This window comes from Thermobia domestica, chromosome 6 (genome assembly GCF_964235325.1).
Source record: "Thermobia domestica chromosome 6, izTheDome1.hap1.1, whole genome shotgun sequence".
Taxonomy (NCBI): domain Eukaryota; kingdom Metazoa; phylum Arthropoda; class Insecta; order Zygentoma; family Lepismatidae; genus Thermobia; species Thermobia domestica.
Window position 1 is genome coordinate 243,157,014 of NC_137459.1, and position 21,737 is coordinate 243,178,750.

Sequence of the window (21,737 nt, forward strand, 5' to 3'; positions counted from 1 at the left end):
ATTGAACCTTCGGGTTCCATAGGCCATAGAGTTAGTTAGTTAGTTACTTAGTTATTATTATCTAAAAGAAACGTTCAAATGTTGTTAAGAGACAATTACACAGAAGAACTGAGTTCCGACCAAACACTAATTTGCCGGAAGGAAATTCCAGTGCAGTCCAGCCCACTTTAAGCGTTATCCGTGCAACCCACGTTTCATGTTCAAGACATTGGGAATAATTGTACGTATCATTCAGTTGGAACGTTTCCTTCCGAGTTTACGCTGTTACAGTAGGCCTACAACATTGTGACTTTGAAAATCAGTCAGTAACTATCGAAGAAAGACAAGCGTGTAGCTTCAATCGTTGATATGATTTAACATTCTTTTTCACTTTTAACAAGCTACCGGCAAGCAACCAGCCAGGGACAACGTATTTTTCCTTATTAAAAAGACACTCCTTGTTAAAAAAAACACTAATGGTAGTCACTAATGGTCACTCTTAAAAATGGAAAATCTCTTTGGCTCTCTTAATATTTTGTTTGATTCTTTGCGATCAAAGTAACTTTAAAAGCGGAGTAAGAAATACTATTCTTCCTATTGATAGTGTAATAGTGGCTTCTAATCTCCAGAACCAACCACTTGCTAAGCCTATTCGTAGACACATACATGCATAAGCTAATTTTCGGGAGATAATACTTAGATAATTACAAACAAGTGCTACAGTATTTTTTTCGTATCAACAGATTTTCTCTTTTCCTAAAAAAGCGAAACAACATAATATAACAAACATAATATATATATTGAAAACTGGTTTTCCATTGGACAAACTAGCAAATTTTTATAAATGTAAGCGATGGTTTGTTTCCACCACATCCTTCTTTAACAAAAGGAAAGAAAAAAGAAGAAAAGAAACGTACATAGTTTATCATTTGATTGCTGTTACAAGTTTGTGTTGTCTATAGTTAACGGTTACCACATTGTAGAAAACACTTTACACTAAATGGCAATCAGTTACCATACATATCTTTTTCTATTTGGTAAGCTAGTGATTACCGCCAAGGTTGACAACACTTCCGCTCCTCTAAGGACGAAACCCGAAGATGCACGAAGTACGAACAACGGTATTTGCACGTAGAATGCTCGTGAGCGTTCACGAGGAGAGTTTCCACTATCTGTTCGCCGTGGTCAGGGCTGGTCTATGAGGAAGAGTTGCTCGGGGTGCTGGACAATCGAGATAGTTGCTTGATTCCAAACATCACTCAAACCTATCTCCCCCTCAAAACATCCAGCCCACTACAAGGCATGCGGTAACAGGTGTGTAATGAGGGGGTAACTCCCCCTTTCTCAGGACTGGCCACGGCGGGATTTAGATGGCGCATGTACAAAGTGAACCGACAACAATGGTTTGCATATTGTCTTTCAACATTTGTGAATTTAGACCTACAGTCATATTTATTTACTCATCGACTTAAAATATCTCTAGAGTACACTCAGCCCTATTATAATATAAATATTCATGTTTGAAATTAGGTAGAAAGATTTTATCGCCATCGCTTGGCTGCCATATTGATGATGTCATATTATGCCACTGCCTATTTCTATTTTTGGCAAGTTTTTATGGAGTTACAGACGCACAAAAGAATTATTGAAATGCAAATTAGCTTTCCAAAAGATTTTCGTCTTTAAAAGTATTTGCATATGTTTTGTGTAATCTGAGTGCTGAAGATAATACCCGGCATATTTACAAAACGGTGGTAACATAAAAACGATAGGCCTATTAGGAGAAATCATTTGCATCATGTACCTTTAACTTGGCACCAGAACGATGTTCGTATCTCAGTTCTGTGATGAGATATTTCGTATAAGCAAAAATGGATGTATTCGCATGGTTGACGCCATTTCAGGTGATTGCTCATGTGCTATCTTTGACGATTTTCTCAGGAGATTCCGTGGTTTAAAACAAATGTGTTAAAAGTTTGTTTTCCAAACGTTTTTCCGCATTTATTTATAAAAATGTCCTTACATGTTTAACGTAATCTAAGTGCTGAAAATTCAACACCTTGCGCTACAGAAAACGGACTAGTTCGTTTAATTGTAAAATACAGAAATAATATTGGTATCTTCAGAAAAGCGAGACTCCATTTTATAACGTTTACTTCGAGATGTTTTTCTGTATATCTGATAGTTTCATAGTAATCTACTTTAAAACAAATAAAGTGAAACGGAGAAAATTAATTTTTAAGATAATAATCACCATATTTAAAAATGGCGGCAACACGTATTAACGATATTAGCTGAAATCTCTTATACAATGCTTTATCTTTAATTTGGCATCAGAACGAAGTTTGTATCTAAGTTCTGTGATGAGATATTACCGCATAAGCATACGTAGTCGTAGTTGCATGGCCGCCATATTGATGACGTCATTTCAGGCGGTTGCCCACGTGGGACTTTTTGGGATTTCCCGTGGAGTATCAGGGCAGTCCGTAGAATGTGTTAAAATGAAAATTTGCTTTCTAATTTTTTTTCTGCATTCACACATGATGGAATGAAGAGGTGAGGTACTTGTTTCCTGCTCTATTAGCTTTTGCACCTTGCGGTTGTGGCGTCATTGTCAAAGAAATTTTTACATGCGTCATAAAGGAAAGAAAGTAAGAAAATATCTTTTTATGTTTATAATTTTGTCTGTTTCTTGCCTCAGATACCTTGATTAATAGTTGTTTCAAGTCATGTTAAATACCAATAAAGAAAGTAATAATTATATCTTGCACAGTGTAATCTAAATACAATGTTTCAATAATGGAACACTAGGAACGAATGGGTCCATTATTTTCATTACTGTAAATTATTTGTCTCCCAACTTGGAATGTATATTATTTTTTTATTCAAATATAAATGACTTTTTGCTTTTCGTACGATTTCTCTGTTTATATTTACTTTGTTTCCAATGTACAGTGGCGCAAACACTCATATGATTCTACAAGTATCAAAAATAGCTGACAATATTATTTGGTTGCAATTTCCTATCATTTGCAATATATATATATATATATATATATATATATATATATATATATATATATATATAAAATATATATATATATATATATATATATATATATATATATATATATATATATATATTAGGGTGGATCGAAATTTTTTTTTTTCGAAATGCGAATTTGGATAGGGGGCAAAATTTGCATCACATCATAGTAATTTACAATAGAAAATTTCAGCTCTCTGAAATAATTTTTAGCCGGGGCGCAAGGGGCCTTAAGTTTGCGATTTTGTAAATCAATTTTCATTTACTATGTAACTATTTGGCAGATCTTCGCTGGAAGCAGTCTGTAAGTTTTAGTGTAGATAGGGTGCAAAAGATGTATCCTATATCAGTAGATAACAACAATAAATTTTAATTCACTAAAATTATTTTTAGCCGGGGTGCAATGGCCCTGAAATTTGGGAATAATTAGACGAAATGTGATCAACTATTTCCAATTTGCTAGTTTGCCATAAAGAAGTTTTTTGCTATTTAGTAACAGTCTTTTTCTGGTATAATGAACTTGTTAACATTACTAAGTCATTAGTATAATAGTTTGGTGGGTGGAGATAAGAGGGTACAGAACGAAATCAGGGCGCGCGCTCGTGCAGGTGCTAAAGTCTTGTGCGACTGTTTGGCAGCTTGACGATTGTTATTAGTGTGTTGTACCTGTGCTCGGGGTACGTGTCTAGTCAGCGGCCGTGTTGCTACGTTAGTGATTTGATTAGTTTTGCGCTTTTGTAGTTACTGATGGCTTTATTATCTACCACTGTATTACAGCCTAACATCTGGTGATTTTGTTTTGTGCTATAAAGAAGAAAAATGGCAAAATCAACCAGGTAGAATATGTCAAGAGCACAAGAGATGTTTCGTAGTGCCAAAGGTCGCGACTGGAGAACGCTCCCAACTTGCGAAGACGTTATGGCATGTTGTTTATTTACGCGTCAGCAGCTGAAGGGGGCGGAAGTAAAGAACCAGCAGAGAATTTGGTTTCCACGAAGGTAGTACAAAAGGTGGAAGACATTTGGTAACGTGTTTCATCGCTCGGCTGTGTATCAATAGTGATCAACAGTTACCACAGGAAACTGAAAATATTTTTAAAATTGGCAGTAAGAGGGAGCATGAAAGAAGAAATAAATTACAGGAATTGAAGAAGCAGGGCAATAAACCATTTGATATAGGAGCTTGCAAGTGTTTAGATTTTACGATATGTCGTTGCACAGGACACTCAAAATGCCTGGATCGGAGATAGTGTTTTATCAGACCAAAGGATAAGTAGAAAAATGGTAATCGGTGGTATTGATGTTACTTGGACAAAGAAAAGAGAAGAAAGGAAAGCCAAAAAAGAAACTAGCGATCAAACTTTCAACCAAAACAGTACCAGTTACATTATTGAATCTTTACACTCCTCGTCATCTTTGGAAACAAAAAGCGAAGGCAATAAAGAACACGCTAAAGCTGTAGGAGATCCTGATTTTAGTTGGAAGTATCCTTTAAAGACAAGAAAGCAATCATAGATTAGATGCATAGAAGTGAGAAAATTCCTCCCAACATTAGCAAAAGTAAAGGAGAAAACTGGCGTGACTGGAAGAAAAATTGCAGCTATTGTTACTGAAGTTTTGGAAGTAATTTCCAGAAATGCATTCTGTGCGAATTCTGAAAATATTCTTATTGCCATGATTGGTGACTAGTCTCAGATTAGCTACGCGAATCCTTGCTACCGATAAAATCCTCCAATCCAGAAAACAATGTAAACGTGAAGCTCGTTCCTTCCAAGTGCCAGTGTTAAACTTCGAGGCTAGTAATTACACAGAAATGATAAACTAAAATGGGTGTAACGACAGAACCGCCAATACTGACTCATATCGCAGATGACAAATTGCGAAAATTTGTTCTTGAGAAAGTTCAAATATTATATCCCTGAGTTTAGATGTTATACGCAAGCAGTGGAAAGATTAGTGAAAATACTTAGTGAAGGTTCTTCGTCAGTATGTGAGCCAGGACAGATTTCTTTATTCGTTAAAAATTTGACTTAAGAAAATACCTGACTACTTTTCAGATAAAGTCGCAGTATTTTGCTTGAAGACGTGAATGAAATTTATGAAACATTCAATCTAATACTGGTGGGTAAGTGGGATGGAACTCGACGGTAGCCACCTCCATGTGGTGAGTTCTGGGTTGATGTAGCCTGTAACATAGAATATGAACTTCGATAGCTTTAGAAATCTACCTGGACACGACAACAAATCATAATACCTCCAAATTACAGTCTCCTTCAAGCGAAGAGCTGCCTAATAATTATACAAAATAACAATAAACGTGTATTTATTTACAAAACCTATCAAACTTAAGGCCCATTGCACTCCTGCTAAAGACTATTTTAGAGAATTGAAATTTCCGGTGGTAAAGTGCTACAATATGGTGCAACTTTTGCCCTATATCCGAATTCGAATTTTAAAAAATAAAAATTAGGGCTCTTTTCACTCATTTATAAACTCTATCAAACTTAAGGCCCATTGCGCCCCGGCTAAAAATTATTTTAGGGAATTGAAATTTTGCATGGTAAAGTACTACGATATGATGCAACTTTTGCCTCCTATCCAAAATCCAAAAGTCCAGAGCAGCTGCAAAACACAATTGATAGAAGTAAAATACAAAGAGAGATTGCGAAAAATCGTAAAAGTGTAAGAACTGAAGTAACTGTTAATAAAGAGAAACCTTGTACTATCTATTTTGATGGGATGAAAGACCAAACACTCGCAATGTCCGGCCGGAAGTCATAGAGATATGAAGAGGAAAGATCATTATTGTGTCCTTGAAGAATCGGGTAATAAATTTCTCAGCCATGCTTCTTTGAGCGTTTCAGCATTAGCAAAGAATACTGCTAGTTCCATCTGAAGGGAATTACAAGCAAATAATGTAGTCCTATGAGATATGGTAGCTATCGGCTGCGATGGTACTAATACTAATGTTGAGTCAAAATGATGATGAATAGAGTGCTCGAAAACCATTTAGAGAGACCCTTGCAGTAATGCATACGTTTATTGCACATCATTGAACTACTACTTCATCATTTACTGAAAGAAATCGATGATGTGACTACTGGTACTTTGTCTGGTCCTATTGGTATATCATTGGTAAATTCTGAGACGAATCCAGTGTGCAGCTTCGGAAAGATTTCTTCAGAACTCCCTACATACCTAAACGTGCGTCATCTCAGTTATGATCAAAGATATTTGTATGAAATATGTCAATCTGTCGTAAGAGGAGGCTGTGATCAAAACCTAGCAGATAAGAAACCTAGGAAACTTGCGCATACTCGTTGGTTAATAATGGCTTGTAGACTTTCGCGTCTATATATATCAATGCCAAATTCTTCAGAGAAGCTCTAAACTCTCGTGAAATTCGTAGTAAAAGTATATGTACCTGTGTGGTTCAGCATAAAACTGAAACCTCTTGCCAAATACGGAGCTAAATATTTGTTCTTGACCATAAGAATTTCGAGATGTTTGATGGAACCATACAAGACTTTTGTCAATAAAGTAATTTCCAGAAATGCATTCTGTGCGAATTCTGAAAATATTCTTATTGCCATGATTGGTGACTAGTCTCAGATCAGCTACGCGAATCCTTGCTACCGATAAAATCCTCCAATCCAGAAAACAATGTAAACGTGAAGCTCGTTCCTTCCAAGTGCCAGTGTTAAACTTCGAGGCTAGTAATTACACAGAAATGATAAACTAAAATGGGTGTAACGACAGAACCGCCAATACTGACTCATATCGCAGATGACAAATTGCGAAAATTTGTTCTTGAGAAAGTACAAATATGATATCCCTGAGTTTAGATGTTATACGCAAGCAGTGGAAAGTTTAGTGAAAATACTTAGTGAAGGTTCTTCGTCAGTATGTGAGCCAGGACAGATTTCTTTATTCGTTAAAAATTTGACTTAAGAAAATACCTGACTACTTTTCAGATAAAGTCGCAGTATTTTGCTTGAAGACGTGAATGAAATTTATGAAACATTCAATCTAATACTGGTGGGTAAGTGGGATGGAACTCGACGGTAGCCACCTCCATGTGGTGAGTTCTGGGTTGATGTAGCCTGTAACATAGAATATGAACTTCGATAGCTTTAGAAATCTACCTGAACACGACAACAAATCATAATACCTTCAAATTACAGTCTCCTTCAAGCGAAGAGCTGCCTAATAATTATACAAAATAACAATAAACGTATATTTATTTACAAAACCTATCAAACTTAAGGCCCATTGCACTCCTGCTAAAGACTATTTTAGAGAATTAAAGTTTTTGGTGGTAAAGTGCTACAATATGGTGCAACTTTTGCCCTATATCCGAATTCGAATTTAAAAAAAATAAAAATTTGGGCTCTTTTCACTCATTTATAAACTCTATGAAACTTAAGGCACATTGCGCCCCGGCTAAAAATTATTTTAGAGAATTGAAATTTTGCATGGTAAAGTACTACGATATGATGCAACTTTTGCCCCCTATCCAAAATCGAATTTCGAAAAAAAAAATTTTTTTTGGCCTCTTTTGACTCCATCCTAATATATATATATATATATATATATATATATATATATATATATATATATATATATATATATATATATATATATATAATTTTGTGAAAAGATATGGAGCACTGATGTATGTTGTATCATTGTTCACTGAACTTGTTACTATCACGTTTGCATTTGGTGCACTGTGTCCGGGGTTCAATTCCCTTTGAAGTAGGAACGTACATTCTACAGAGGTACCCGATAGTTTTATGAATCTCTTTTTTTATTTAACAATAAACACGTCCCTTCAACAGCAAACTTATATGAGACTAGACCTAGAGCTTAACATGGGATTTGAATTACATGTGCCCTCGCCGGAAATCGACCTTGTGTCTCTTGCACTGAAGGCGAGAAAGTTAACCATTTAGTCATAAGATATTATTATTATTATTATTATTTGTGCGACAATTGCTTTCTTGTTTGTGTGGTGTATGTGCAAACTTCGAGGACACCTCGTACAATTTCAGCCATACGTTGGACGGGATGTAGATAGACCTAAATACACTGGCTTGGGAGAATATGTTGTAACGCAGTTTGCAAATTGCCTTCCAAAAGATATGCATTTCAAAGATATACACCGATAGACTATTTTCATCACTTTTATTAGCAAGTGAGTTAGCAGAATTGGGTATTGGTTCACTGGAACCATTATAATGAACCGAATAGAGCATTGCCAACTAAAAGGTCCACAGGAACTAAAGAAAGAAGATAGGGCGTCATTTGGTTTTGAAATTGACGCAGCTACTATTGCATGGTGGTAGAATGGAATGACAGTTGCGTAGTTCATTTGGTAACTACATGCGATGCTGTGGAGCCTGTTGGTTCTGCAAACAGGATGATTGCTAGAGAGAAGAAGTAATTACCAGTTCCACAACTTAATACTGTTTCGAAGTATAACAAATTCATGGAAAGAGAGGATAGGATGGATGAAAACATTGAAAGTTACTGAATTTTAATCAGATCCAAAATATGGTGGTCTGTTTTTACGATCTATATTGATACCTCTTTCCACAATGCTCGGCAACTCTACAGGAAAAAAGAAACAAACCCATTGTTAGATTTCCCTCACTGTAGTTCAAACATATTTACAGAAATATAATTCTTTACCATATTCAATCAGAAGGGCGAAAACAAGGAAAGGATTTCTGTCACACATCCCTAGAGGTCTAAGATATGACAACTGTGGTCATTGGTTAGTTCCGGCTAATAAGCAAGGAAGGTGCGCAGTTTTCAAGAAGAACACCTCGAAACGTTGTGAAAAGTGCAAAATGGACTTGACATGATAAGTGCTTCAAACCTTACCACACTCAAATGTAATATCATTTCTTGAATTGGTCAGATCTATCGGGAAGAAAATCAAATTATTTCCTAAATATCAATCTATATTGATTTTGCATATATTTGAAAATTTAATATGTTAATATTTTATTTATATACCTCCCTATAAGAACTGTAGGATACATAGTTTAGAATCATTAAAGAATATGCATATTCATATACTGTAGTAAACATTTTCATTTTATACTGTTCGTACTATATTTCATACTATAATATTCGTACGAAATATATTTGCAAAATAAAAATATGAAAATGATCTGTTGTTTTTTAAAGATATTTTTTCTAGCTAACGTAGAGGTATAGAAGAGTGTTCTATTTGTAGCCTACATAATACATGTAATAAACATTTCTGTCTCGTTAGCTCGTAATGTCAAAGTTTAGGAAAAATCTTACTGGTACCGTTCGTTCCTGGTGTTCCAAAATTGGAACAACTACTACTGGAACCGTTCGTTTCTGGTGTTCCAATCTTGGAACATGGCCATACAGGCGAATTAATTACGAAAAGTGGCAGAATTTAATATTAATCGTACAAATAGAAGCCTCATTCAGAAAAACAAATTTTCAAAACAAAAACAAAAAAATCGAAAGTAAAAAAAAATCGGGCAAAAACGGGTTAAAGAGATGATCTAGTTCTCGCCTGGTCAGAGATGCCGAAACCTCTGGAAATTTTCAGTCCATGGTCGAGTGCAGGATTCGAACTCCTGACCTAGTACAAAACGGAAAAGCTAATCCTTCATATGCCTGCTTAATTAATATAAAATTGTAATTGAAATGGCTTTTCTATTTTAAGTTTAATCTCATTTCGATTTCTTAAGCTAGGAATTATTTTCCTGCTTCTAGTTATAAAATAATTATCACAGGATGGTATAATTGTATTTCATTGTGATAGCATTTATCTAACAGCCCAAATTTGAAGAAATGTATTAAATTTTATAAAATTAATGCTTTTTAAAGTTTTAAGAGGAATAATCAAAACTTAACGTTATACTTTATTACTCCTTCGAAGATATTGGTAAACTTTTTATACATATATACAGGGTGGACCATTTATTTTGATATACCTTTCAACTAAGGAATCGAAATCGCTAATAGGTTGTACTATGTAAATGTCGGCAAAGGTACCTTATTTGACATACTCTGTGATACCACAGGTTTGACAGTTTTATCAACCCAACATTTTTTTTCCAAATACCACTACGTCAGGTTATTACGTATTTCAAATCTACATGTAAAACGAAACCATACAGTATCACACTCGTTATGCAGTGTTGAAAACTAAGAACGCTATAGTATCACAAACATTTAAATTTTGGCGGCCTCTACAGCAGCAATAACGGAAATGAGACCAATGGGACAATGCACATCCAAAGTACTTTGGTGTTCAATACCATAATCATGATATAACCGATTTCGAATGAATACGAACAGTTACAAGGGATTATAAATTTGAGTTTTTTCTAAAGCTGTATTTAAAAAACATGCTCGGATAAGTACCTCAACCAAGTGTAGATGGTTTTCAATTGATGTGAAGATCACAATGCCGTTTACAGCAATCTCAAACTGTTCTGAAGATATTGTTAAAACTATGTAATTTAGAAAACTTATTGTAATTACACCTATCAAAAAGTATTGCTGTACTGTTATAGAAGCAAAATAAATCAAAAATCTTTTTGAAAGTTCTCACAAATACGCCATTTTAAGTAGTATATATAAAAATTTTATATTTTTTTCATATCCCCGATTGGTTTAAGGTTCAAACTTGTTGTAACGACATTATAATATTTATATCTATTTAAAACTATATACATAATTGTATCTAACATTTATCTAAATACTTTTCTTAGAAACAGTGTTCTTTGAAAACATTCAAGTATTCAATTCCCTGTAATTGTCTTTCTACTCGTTTGAAATACGTCGTAATATGAAAGTAGTATTTGGCATTAATATACTATGAATATGTACTATTCCGTTCGTCTACTTGCGTAATGACTGTTATAGAATCGTCCAAAGTTTGGTTGTTTTTTATGTATGCGATAGTGTAGCATCTTTAGTTTGCAATAGTGCATAACCAGTGTGATATTTGATGGTATATTTTTCATTGGCACGTAGATTTGAAATATGTAATAATCTGACGTTGTGTAGTTTTATAAAATACAACCCTGTATTTGGTTGTCACCACTGTTTACTTTGTGATATCGCAGAGTATGCCAACCTCTAGCCTGCTGCTAATTTTGTCATAGTACAAAATGTCAGCGTTTTTTGTTCATTAGTTTGAAAGTTACAAGGGCGTGTTTAGATAAATGGTCCACACAACGTGTATATATATGTATATATATGAGTCCTAGATAACAATTATCAATTTTTTATACTCACTAAAAATTAATTTTCTGAACATTTGTTAGAAAACTTTCAAAATTTTTAGTTCAAAATTTTTGTTTGAAGAATTTTTACACTCAAATTTTCAAAAATTTTCTTTTACTATTCTGGTTTAAAACTTTTGTTACAGACTTGATAGTTTGAAATTTTTATTCTAAAATTTCAGGACTAATTAAAGTTTGGAAATTTTAATCTGAAAAGTCTTTTAATTTAAATTTGAAAACTTAGTTTTAAAATAATCGTTCGAAAATTCTCAATTTCGCTAGAAATTTGAAAATTTTAGTTTTAAAAACTATCAGAAATCCTCTGTAATTTTTCGAAAAGTTTGAAATATATCTATAGCATTTCTTTGTTAGAGAATTTATATCTGTATAAGAGATAATTTTACTAAACATTTTAATTTTTAGGTTTATATTTGAAAGTGAACAAAGTTATCAATTTTTAAAAGACAATTGCACGGAATACGCGTGGTCACCCTACTCTCAACCATTTGTTTCTGAACTAAACACTTTTTTAATGTGAATCATAAAATACATTATTTTAATTTATTTCAATTTTTATGTTGAATGGCTTACACTTTAGAATAAGCTTACAACATTTAAATAACAGTGTTAGTTTTGAAAATAAAATAAAACTGATAATCACCAACAAAATAGAATGAAAAGACAATTAGAGAATGTGTAACTGAGGAAATAACATACCGGTGAATTTTCCTAATATAATAGGACTATAAATTAAATTTTTATTTATGCTGAAAGTCCATTTTTCTTTTAAGAATTACAAAGTTTGTTTAATTAGATTTTTAGTTTTCATCCCCGTTCATATCTTGAAGTTTCTTTCGCTGCTTCAATATTCAAGTATTATTCTTTAAAAGAACATAACACATACAATAAATTAAATAAAATCTTGAAATTATAGTAATGGTCTTCCTATTCAGTCACTGTGTGTAATTCGGCTGCCGTACATAATCTGATGGCAGCGGGAAGGACAAAAATCTAAAATGTGTTTAAATAAACATAGTTTTTTCAACAAAAAGTAAACGAACTTGAAAGAACTCAAGCATAAATAAACCATGAAATTAGAGCCCTATTACACGAAGAAAATGCGCAGGTATGCTATTTAATCAGTTCCACATTTTTCAATACTCTTTTAATTCATTTATTTTGTTTTTGGTTATCAATTTTACTTAATTTTCAAAACTATCATTTTTATTTAAATGTTGTAAGCTTATTCTGAAGAGCAAGCCATTCAGCATTAAAATTGAAATAAATTAAAACAATTTGTTTTACGATTCACATTGGTAAAGTATTTAGCTTACGTGTTAGAAACAAATGGTTGAGAATAGTGTAAACATGCGTTTTCCGTGCAATTTTCTTTTGAAAATTCGTAACTTTGTTCATTATCAAATATGAAAATTAAAATGTTTAGTATAGTTATCTTTTATATAGCCGTATATTCTTAACACAAGAATAGCTTTTTATTCCATGCTCCACCAGAGATATATTCCAAACTATCCGAAAATTACAATATTTCAAATAAAATAAGTTAAAAAATGTTGGACGTCCTTATCAATGTTGTTACCTTAGCTATAGTGAGTATTGCACCATACGTAATTATAATAAAAATATCAACTTTGATATTTCAGCCCTTCATTATAAACTTCAACTCTAAAACGTGGAACTTGTCATATTTCCATATTAAACTTAGGGACTAATTTTCATCTATTAGGTTTTAAGATTTTTTTATGCTGAGGCAAAATTAATGAAGAGAAAGTGCTGAAGAAAATGGAGTTTTTTTTCTTTTTTGCAGTGTTTGTGAATAATCCGCTCCTAAAACATACAAGTTTCCACAACTATCAGCAAAGGCAACAGTTGGCACGTGCGATTCAACAAAATGTCAGGCACTCAGAAATGGGCTAAGATTAAAATTAAAAAAAAAAAAAGTTTTGAACTGCCAATGTATATACTGATAATACTATATTGAAAAAGTAAAAACTAAAAATGAAGTGACTAAAATTTTTTATTGGATCACATCATATGGATTGACACTCTTATGTTTCATCTTTAGGTCAAGTACTGAACTGAGGAATAAATTAATGTCACTGTGCAGTACAAGTCAGGGGAATAAAACAACTGAACGAGATGCATGTTTTGGTTGCTTTTCTAGAGTTCTTGACAACTTGCAGGTAAGTTGAATAACCAAAGATGTTCCTTATACATACACACACACACACACACACACACACACATATATATATATATATATATATATATATATATATATATATATATATCGGGTGTTGCAAACTAAGTGTTACAACTCTTGGGAGGTCACTGAGACAAGAAAAGAAGTTCTCTTGAACTTTCAGCTATCGGACATAGTTTCGGATCCAGAAGGTGTCGAAAGCGTGGGAAAATGACTTTCGGACGCCAATAGTTCGGAAACTATCCAACGTAAAGAGGGGGGTAAAAATTCACTGAAGAAGTCATACCTGTTGTATTGAATTTTGCATGTTTCACAATCCTACCATGCACGCGCAAGGGATACCCCAAAGGAACGTAGGGATTCCCGGATAATCTGCCAAATGAAAATTGGTCTAAATGGATATGAATTGATAGTGCTTCTACCAGGTAACAATAATTCGTTTGTATTAAGTCGATATCTCGAACAAATACAAAATGGCGGACACCTTCATTCCCGTTGTGTGTGGTTGCATAATCGCCAGGTACGGATGCTGGCCAACAGTGACGTTCTGAGTATTAAGTGTAGCGAATTTGTACTCAAATGCTCTACAAAGACATCTGGAGTGTCGGTTGAGCACAACACATGAAGCAGGGTGATTCACATGTGTGGAAACACGTAACGAAAAATGCCCATGAAAAATGCACTCATACTAAGTAAACGTGATTTCAAAGCACCGGAAATGTAAAGAATAGCATCAAGAACATGAAAACCATTGCCAATTCACCAATAATATTCCATCAATCGGATGCAATATGATGTGCACGGTTGCATGCTAATAAGGATACAGCAACTGAGGCCAAGTTGAAATTGTGCAAGGGGACTCACAAAGGAACTGGGTAAACTAAATGAATGTCGCTAGTGGGATTGCATGATCGATATTGAAATGTGGTCAATGTGTGTGTTGATATTAACATGTAGCCAATGGACAAATGTCAACATGTCCCACTACTGCTGGGACACCGTCTCACGTGCGAAAACTAGGAAAATAACGTTGTACATTCTGTTATTACATTTGGTCCACTTTTTGGTAGAACGTAACTAGAACACGATTGTATCAATGTCCCTCTTTGTTTGGGACATTGTCCCACAATTAACACATGAAAATAAATCTCTTAATCCATGGTTCAAATAATGATAGAGCGTGAAAATAACAAACGTGTATCATGTCCCATGTCTCACGTACTCGAAATATAGGAAAATACCTTTAGAAATTAGTATCTTACAAACAGTGAATATGGCAAGACAAAGACGAAAATAAACCAATTTGGCACATATAACACTGCGGCTGGAACACCATACATATGGAAAATAAAATGACATGAGAAATAGGAAGAAACGTCTTAAAGCTCTGATTGTTTACAACTATGCAGTAGGAGTAACAAAATGAGCCACACAAGCATGTCGGGAGGCTGTACAAGAGCGCTTGCCAAACAAAGTGAGTGCTCCTCAAAGAAATGAATACAGAGAAAGTGAGGCTTCCTCGAGCCTCAGGGCTAGAGCGCTTGCTTTCGCTCGCGTGGTCGCAGTTTCCAATACTACTGGAAGCCCAAGGTCTCAGATTCAAGACCCGAGTAGTTATTTTCCTATTTTTCGCACGTGGGATGGTGTCCCAGTAGTAGTGGGACATGCTGGCATTTGACCATTAGCTACATGTCGATATCAACACACACAATGGTCACATTTCGATATCGACCATGCGATACCACTAGTGACATTCATTTAATTTACCCAATTCCTTTGTGAGTCCCCTTGCACAATTTCAACTTGGCCTCAGTTGTTGCATCCTTATTGGTATGCAACGATGCACATCATATTACATCCGATTGATGGAATATTATTGGTGAATTGGCAATGGTTTTCATGTTCTTGACGCTAATCCTTACATTTGCGACGCTTTGAACTCATGTTTACTTAATATGAGTGCATTTCTGGGCATTTTTCGTTAAGTGTTTCCACTCATGTGAATCACCCTGCTTCATCTGTTGTGCTCTACCGACACTCCAGATGTCTTTGTAGAGCATTTGAGTACAAATTCGCTACACTTAATACTCAGAACGTCACTGTTGGCCAGCATTCGTACCTGGCGATTATGCAACCACACACAATGGGAAAGAAGGTGTCCGCCATTTTGTATTTGTTCGAGTTATCGACTTAATACAAACGAATTATTGTTACCTGGTAGAAGCACTATCAATTCATATACATTTAGACCAATTTTCATTTGGCAGATTATCCGGGAATCCCTACGTTCCTTTGAGGAATCCCTTGCGCGTGCATGGTAGGATTGTGAAACATGGAAAATTCAATATAGCAGGTATGACTTCTTCAGTGAATTTTTTACCCGCCCTCTTTACGCTGGATAGTTTCCGAACTATTGGCGTCCGAAAGTCATTTTCCCACGCTTTCGGCACGTTGTAGATCCGAAACTATGTCCGATAGCCGAAAGTTCAAGAAAACTTTTTTCTTGTCTTAGTGGCAGGAGTCACTTCCCAACAGTTGTAACACTTAGTTTGCAACACCCGATATATATATATATATATATATATATATATATATATATATATATATATATATATATATATATATATATATATATATATATGGGTGAGTCAAAAGTCCTTGGACACCTGCATAAGTTTGAAAATCAACGGGGAAAGTAAAAAGTGAGGATGGGAACAGAGGTTTGATTAGGGGACGCAACTTATGGAGTGTATGTCATTCATGGCCGCCATCTTGAAATCCGCCATTTTGGATTCAAATCTCTTTTTTAAATGGGAAGCGGGGTGTATGAAACATAAAATAACACTAGCTTGAGCTCAGGAATTTAGTGGTGTAATTTGTTTTTTTTCCTATCTTGTACAGTTTAGAAGTTATTAATGTTCAAAAGTGGGAAATTACCTTGATACTGAATGCTACAAAACATGTTCAACGTGTTATCCATCCTGTGCAATGCACAACTGTAGTCGCCGCAACCACTCTGACTGCACACGGAGGAGAATGTCTCCTGAAATTTGGTCACAGCCCTGTTGGATGCGTTTCTCCAGGTGTCTCAAATCACGGAATGTATCAGCATATACTATCTGCTTAAGATGTCCCCATAGATAAAAATCAAGGGGCGTTAAGTCAGGGGATCTGCGCGGCCACTCAACGGGACAACGGCGACCAATCCACTTCCCTGGCAGTTGTTCATCCAACCATTCACGGACACCAAGTCCATAGTGTGGAGGGGCTCCATCGTGCTGAAAATAAGATGGGAAAATGCCGTCAGCGTTTAGTGTGGCAGGGAACACAAGGTACTGCAGCAGCATCAGATACTGTGGTGCAGTTAAGGTGTTGTAAATGAAAAATGGCCCTATGATGCGGGTGTCCCATATGCCACACCACACCATCACCTTCGCTGGACTATGTTCTCGACTCGGGTCAACCCAGTTCGGATTTGCGTCACACCAGTATCGACAATTATGTCAATTAACCTCCTCGTTCAAAGTGAAATAAGCCTCGTCGCTGAACAGTATGCCCTTGGCAAACGCAGGATCCAGTTCGTGTTGTTCAGTAGCCCACATGCAGAACTCCAACCGGCGATCAGGGTCATCCTCGTTCAGTTTATGTTGCATGTGCAGTTTGTAAGGATGCCACTGATTGGCGTGCAATATCCGGGCAACGGAGGATTGACTTATCGCACATGCTAGGGACACACGACGGGTACTTCGTTTAGAACTTTTCACAAACGACGCAACAACCGCCGTTGCAGTTTCCTCATTGGTGGCAATCTTTGGTCGCCCACTACGTGCCCTATCTTGAACAGAGCCCGTCTCCCGGAATTTGATGATCACGTGAGCCACCGTGCTCTGCGATACCGGTTCTCTGTCTTGGTGTCGTCTGTTGTAGTCAGCTGATGATTTCGATCTTCTGTTCACGTGTCAGACCCATTTTAGGTCACCTGGAACAGTGAGAACCGGGTCAGTATCAAGGTAATTTCCCACTTTTGAACATTAATAACTTCTAAATTGTACAAGATAGGAAAAAACAAATTACACCACTAAATTCCTGAGCTCAAGCTAGTGTTATTTGATGTGTCATACACTCCCTTCCCATTAGGAAATAACTTGAATCCAAAATGGCTTATTTCAAGGTGGCGGCCATGAATGACATGCACTCCAAAAGTTGCGTCAATCAAACCTCTGTTCCCATCATCACATTTTACTTTTCCCGTCGATTTTCAAACTTATGCAGGTGTCCAAGGACTTCTGACTCACTCTGCATAATTATTTCCATATACTCAGATGTATGAGATGGTATATTCTTGAGTAAACTGAAAGATCATTCATATTAAAGAATTCGCTATTATATAGCTTGAAATAGAAATATTTTTAACGAAACCAAATTCTTGAAAATCAGAGAGCTAATGCAGTGCATATAACATTAAAAGGTAAAGCTCTTCCTTAATTCAAAAGAAGTCATGCCAGATCGCACGGTGAGATGAATATAAGGCTTTATACTTTCTTCACTTCGGGACATACAGATAATGTTAATCAGCACCAAGCCCAGGTCGTCTTTAGACTCCAAGTTTCCCCTGAGCCCATTTTGCAGATGCTGAATGAACTCATGAGCCGCATTAGAACGAGAGGAGAGCAATAAAACTAATAAATTTTAAAAATTAAAAAAAAAAATCATAATCTCACTATGGTCACTTTGATTAAGGGCAGATAGGGGTTCAATTTGTATGGAAAAAATATAGAATATCTCACAAATATTTCAAGTTAGGAAGATGAAACTCGGCATGTAAACTTCTCATAAGGGGACATATCCCAAACTTTTCGAAAATTTCGCTTTTAAGCTTGGAAGAGGGGCAATTCCCATAGTTGTTTCTCCACATTCAAATCTACGTTGCCTGTTTCATTATTACGAGAAAACAGGTGAACTGTTTGGAATGAATTTTTGAACACATTAGCACCTATAATCCAGAAGAAATCAAAGACAAAATTCGCTATATTGTAAGACATGAATTGCTGTGGTAAGTACACTTCTCTTAAACTGGTCCAAGGTTCGATTCAAGGTCTTGAAAACATTCGTTTATGTTTGTTCTGTGGTAGGGATTCGGGTTTCACGTCTTGATCAAGTAGTGTAGAGGTTATGTCCAGCCAGACGGTTCATCCAGGCTGTTATAAGCTTTGTTTGCTTTCATGATGGTACGAAAACAAACAAAAAAAATCCGGTTATGGCTGGACAACTAGCTCATCACGTACACGTTGATGTTAACGATGTTAAAAGGTTACAGTTTACTAAAACGGTTCGTAAGTTAGGACTATCCATTGAAATAAAGCTTGATTAAACTTCACTTCAAGCAATATCAATGTCTCGATCTGGCTATGGCTGGCCAAATGGTTCATCGTCTCAAAATTTAGTCCTGAATAGTTCTCCAAGACAATTTAAATTTTAAAATCAGTAAACGGCTATGGTTATGCCTTATGAAATGAGTTATGACCAAACAGATCATTGCCAAACTTGTAATAAACTTTTCTCCTCATCTAAAATGGTAAACTTTATGACTATAGTACTTGCATATAGGATAGATAGTGTTGAAAAGTTATCTTTGACCAAAAGTTGGTTAATACCTACGTCTAATTTCCAGTTCGAGCTTGAAATCTATTAATTTTACACTTTGAATTTTAAGATTATAAATGTAGTCGGAGACACTCATTTGTTGAAAATCGTTTATTTCTAAAGTGTAATCTGATTAAGTGATCACTTTCAAACCTCTGCTTAAATTTAAAAAAAAAATCGTTTGAAAATTTCGAATTGATTTTTTTGTTCGAAACTATTTTAAACTTTCAGTTCGAAAATTTTGGTTTGAAATTTTTAGGTTCAAAAATTTGATTTGAAAATTTCAAGTTATAAAATTTGATTTGAAAATTTCAAGTTATATTTTTTTTTCGAAAATAACCCTAACAGCACAATATGTGCTAGGCATCTGCCACTTAGGTGTCCCAGCTACTTTCTAGGTACCCGACACTTGGGACATGATTTTCATGTGCTAAGTATGTACTTCAGCTACCTACTGTTTTAGGTACTTGTTACCTCTAATTGGTATTTGCAACTATGTAGACAAATATAGCATTTATATACCTGGCTCAGTTTCGCACTCTAACAGTCATTTGTTTTTATGTCGTCACTTGGGACACATATCTGTCATGTTCTAGGTACGTCCTTTAGGTACATACTGTTTCACATTCCCTAACAGCAAATGATGTGCTAGGCATGCGCCATTTATGTATTCTAAATTTATCTCCTACATTTGATGTAATTGTTGCTTCTTTTTCTAAGTGATTGTGTACTAGAAGCAACAAACGCATCAACTTTGTTAGGTGGCAACTGTCGCCGATCATTTGAAAGTGAATACGGAAGAACCATGAAACAAAGTAAATAGACATTCGCCATTTTGTTATAAAATTACATGGGGAGCAAATTTTATATGATCCCAAACGATCATCGTCGAATATACGCGGTTAAAGGAGCACTCTGATTAGCCAAATTCAAAAGACTTCAACAATTTATCCCTCTACAAGCGACGTTCTATTCATCGTCTCCAGGGTAGAGACCTGCACGGGACGGGTACGGCCCGAGGCCCGAAGCCCGAAGCCCGGCCCGGCCCTCGGGCCGGGCTTGGGCGGGCCGCCTCTGCTATTTCTTTGGGCCGGGACGGGCTTGGGCGGGCCGACACTGTTATTTCTTTGGGCCGGGCCGGGCTTGGACTGGCCGACACTGACTTCTCTTCAGGTCGGGCCGGGCTGGTGCTGATCAATTGCAATTCTTTAATAATTATTGGCTTTCATTAAACGATAACTGGAATAAAGCCAAACGTTGAAGAAGTGTGTCCGTAAAAATGTTACAAAGAATGCAATAGCTATTTACAGTTTGTGTTGCTTAGCGGCTTCATTTTCACTATAGAGGATTGCAGGCATTATGCGGCAAATTGAGCTCTGACCTTGACCTTCACTGAACTCAAAATATAACAAGAAGGGGTGGGAATGTCTTGCCTGTCGCTAAACAATATTGCCATCTTCACTTTAAGCTAAAAATCAATTAAGTTAGATTTTTGTTACAGGGAATGGATGTTTTTGTTCTCTCGATGACAGGCAAAGTTCTAGGAGGCAATGGTACCGCCAGAAAGCAAGCGTCAGGTTGTAAACCAGAGTTTAGAAAATGTTTCTGAGCGTTAGGTCAAATTTAGTACTAAATTTTGAGAAAGATTGGGGCTCGAGCTAATTTTTTAAAAAATTTATCGGGCCGGGGTCGGGCCAAAAACTTTTAAAATTTATCGGGCCCGGGCCGGGCTTGGGCCAAGAATTTTAAAAAACTTATCGGGCCGGGCCGGGCTCGGGCCGAAAATCTCCAAAACTTTTCGAGCCCGGGCTGTGCCGGGCCTACGTACGTTCGGGCTGGATTAGGCTCGGGCCGAAAAATTCGGCCCGTGCTGGTCTCTACTCCAGGGCCAAGTCGAAAGAGCACGCGGCTAGAAATCCAAAGGTTGGTTGTTCGTGCTCACCCTGGGATACATTTTTTTACTTGTTTAAAGTGTTTTTTAGACTCATCTTAATGTAAACACATTACACATATCGGTGATGAAACCTATTTTGGGGGAGTAATTTTGTGGTTCATTGACGCTTACGGCATGGGGAACATACCTAGTACATACTAGGCATGTTTCCCAGGTACATGTGAGGCATGTGCCTAGGGGCGGACATAGAGTGTGACTATCACTTGTCATCCATGTAATTTCTCTCTCAGAGGTATATAGGCACATACTGGACACATTCCCATGTACCTGATGCCTGCTATGTAATTGTGCTGTAAGCAAGTTCAAATTTTTAATTCGAAAATTTCAATTTCAAACTTTTTGGTTTGAAAATTTTAGTTTGTAGTTTTTAGTTCTAAAATTTGGTTTGATGTTCTTTTGGTGTGTAAGTTTTATTCGAAAATTCTCATTTCATTTTTTGAAAATTTTAGTTTAAAATTTTTAATTCAAAAATTTCAGTTTGAAATTGTTTGTTTTGAAAAAAATTTATTCGAAATGTTTGATTTCAATTAAAAAAATTGTTTTGAAAATTTTTAATTTTACAAAGTGTTTCGAAAATTTTTGTTCGAAAATTTTAGTTTGATAATTTTTA

General features: G+C 35.7%; 1 protein-coding gene across 2 annotated transcripts in view; it reads left to right on the plus strand.

The window, feature by feature from the left end:
• Positions 1–21,737, plus strand: part of LOC145687771 (uncharacterized) — a 340,643-nt gene that overhangs the window by 149,070 nt on the left and 169,836 nt on the right. For both annotated transcript variants that reach the window (XM_081761210.1, XM_081761209.1), the window contains exon 3: positions 13,393–13,510. In XM_081761210.1, the coding sequence (XP_081617336.1) occupies positions 13,421–13,510 (90 nt within the window). In that variant the 5' untranslated portion in view covers positions 13,393–13,420. The remainder of the gene's footprint in view (positions 1–13,392; positions 13,511–21,737) is intronic.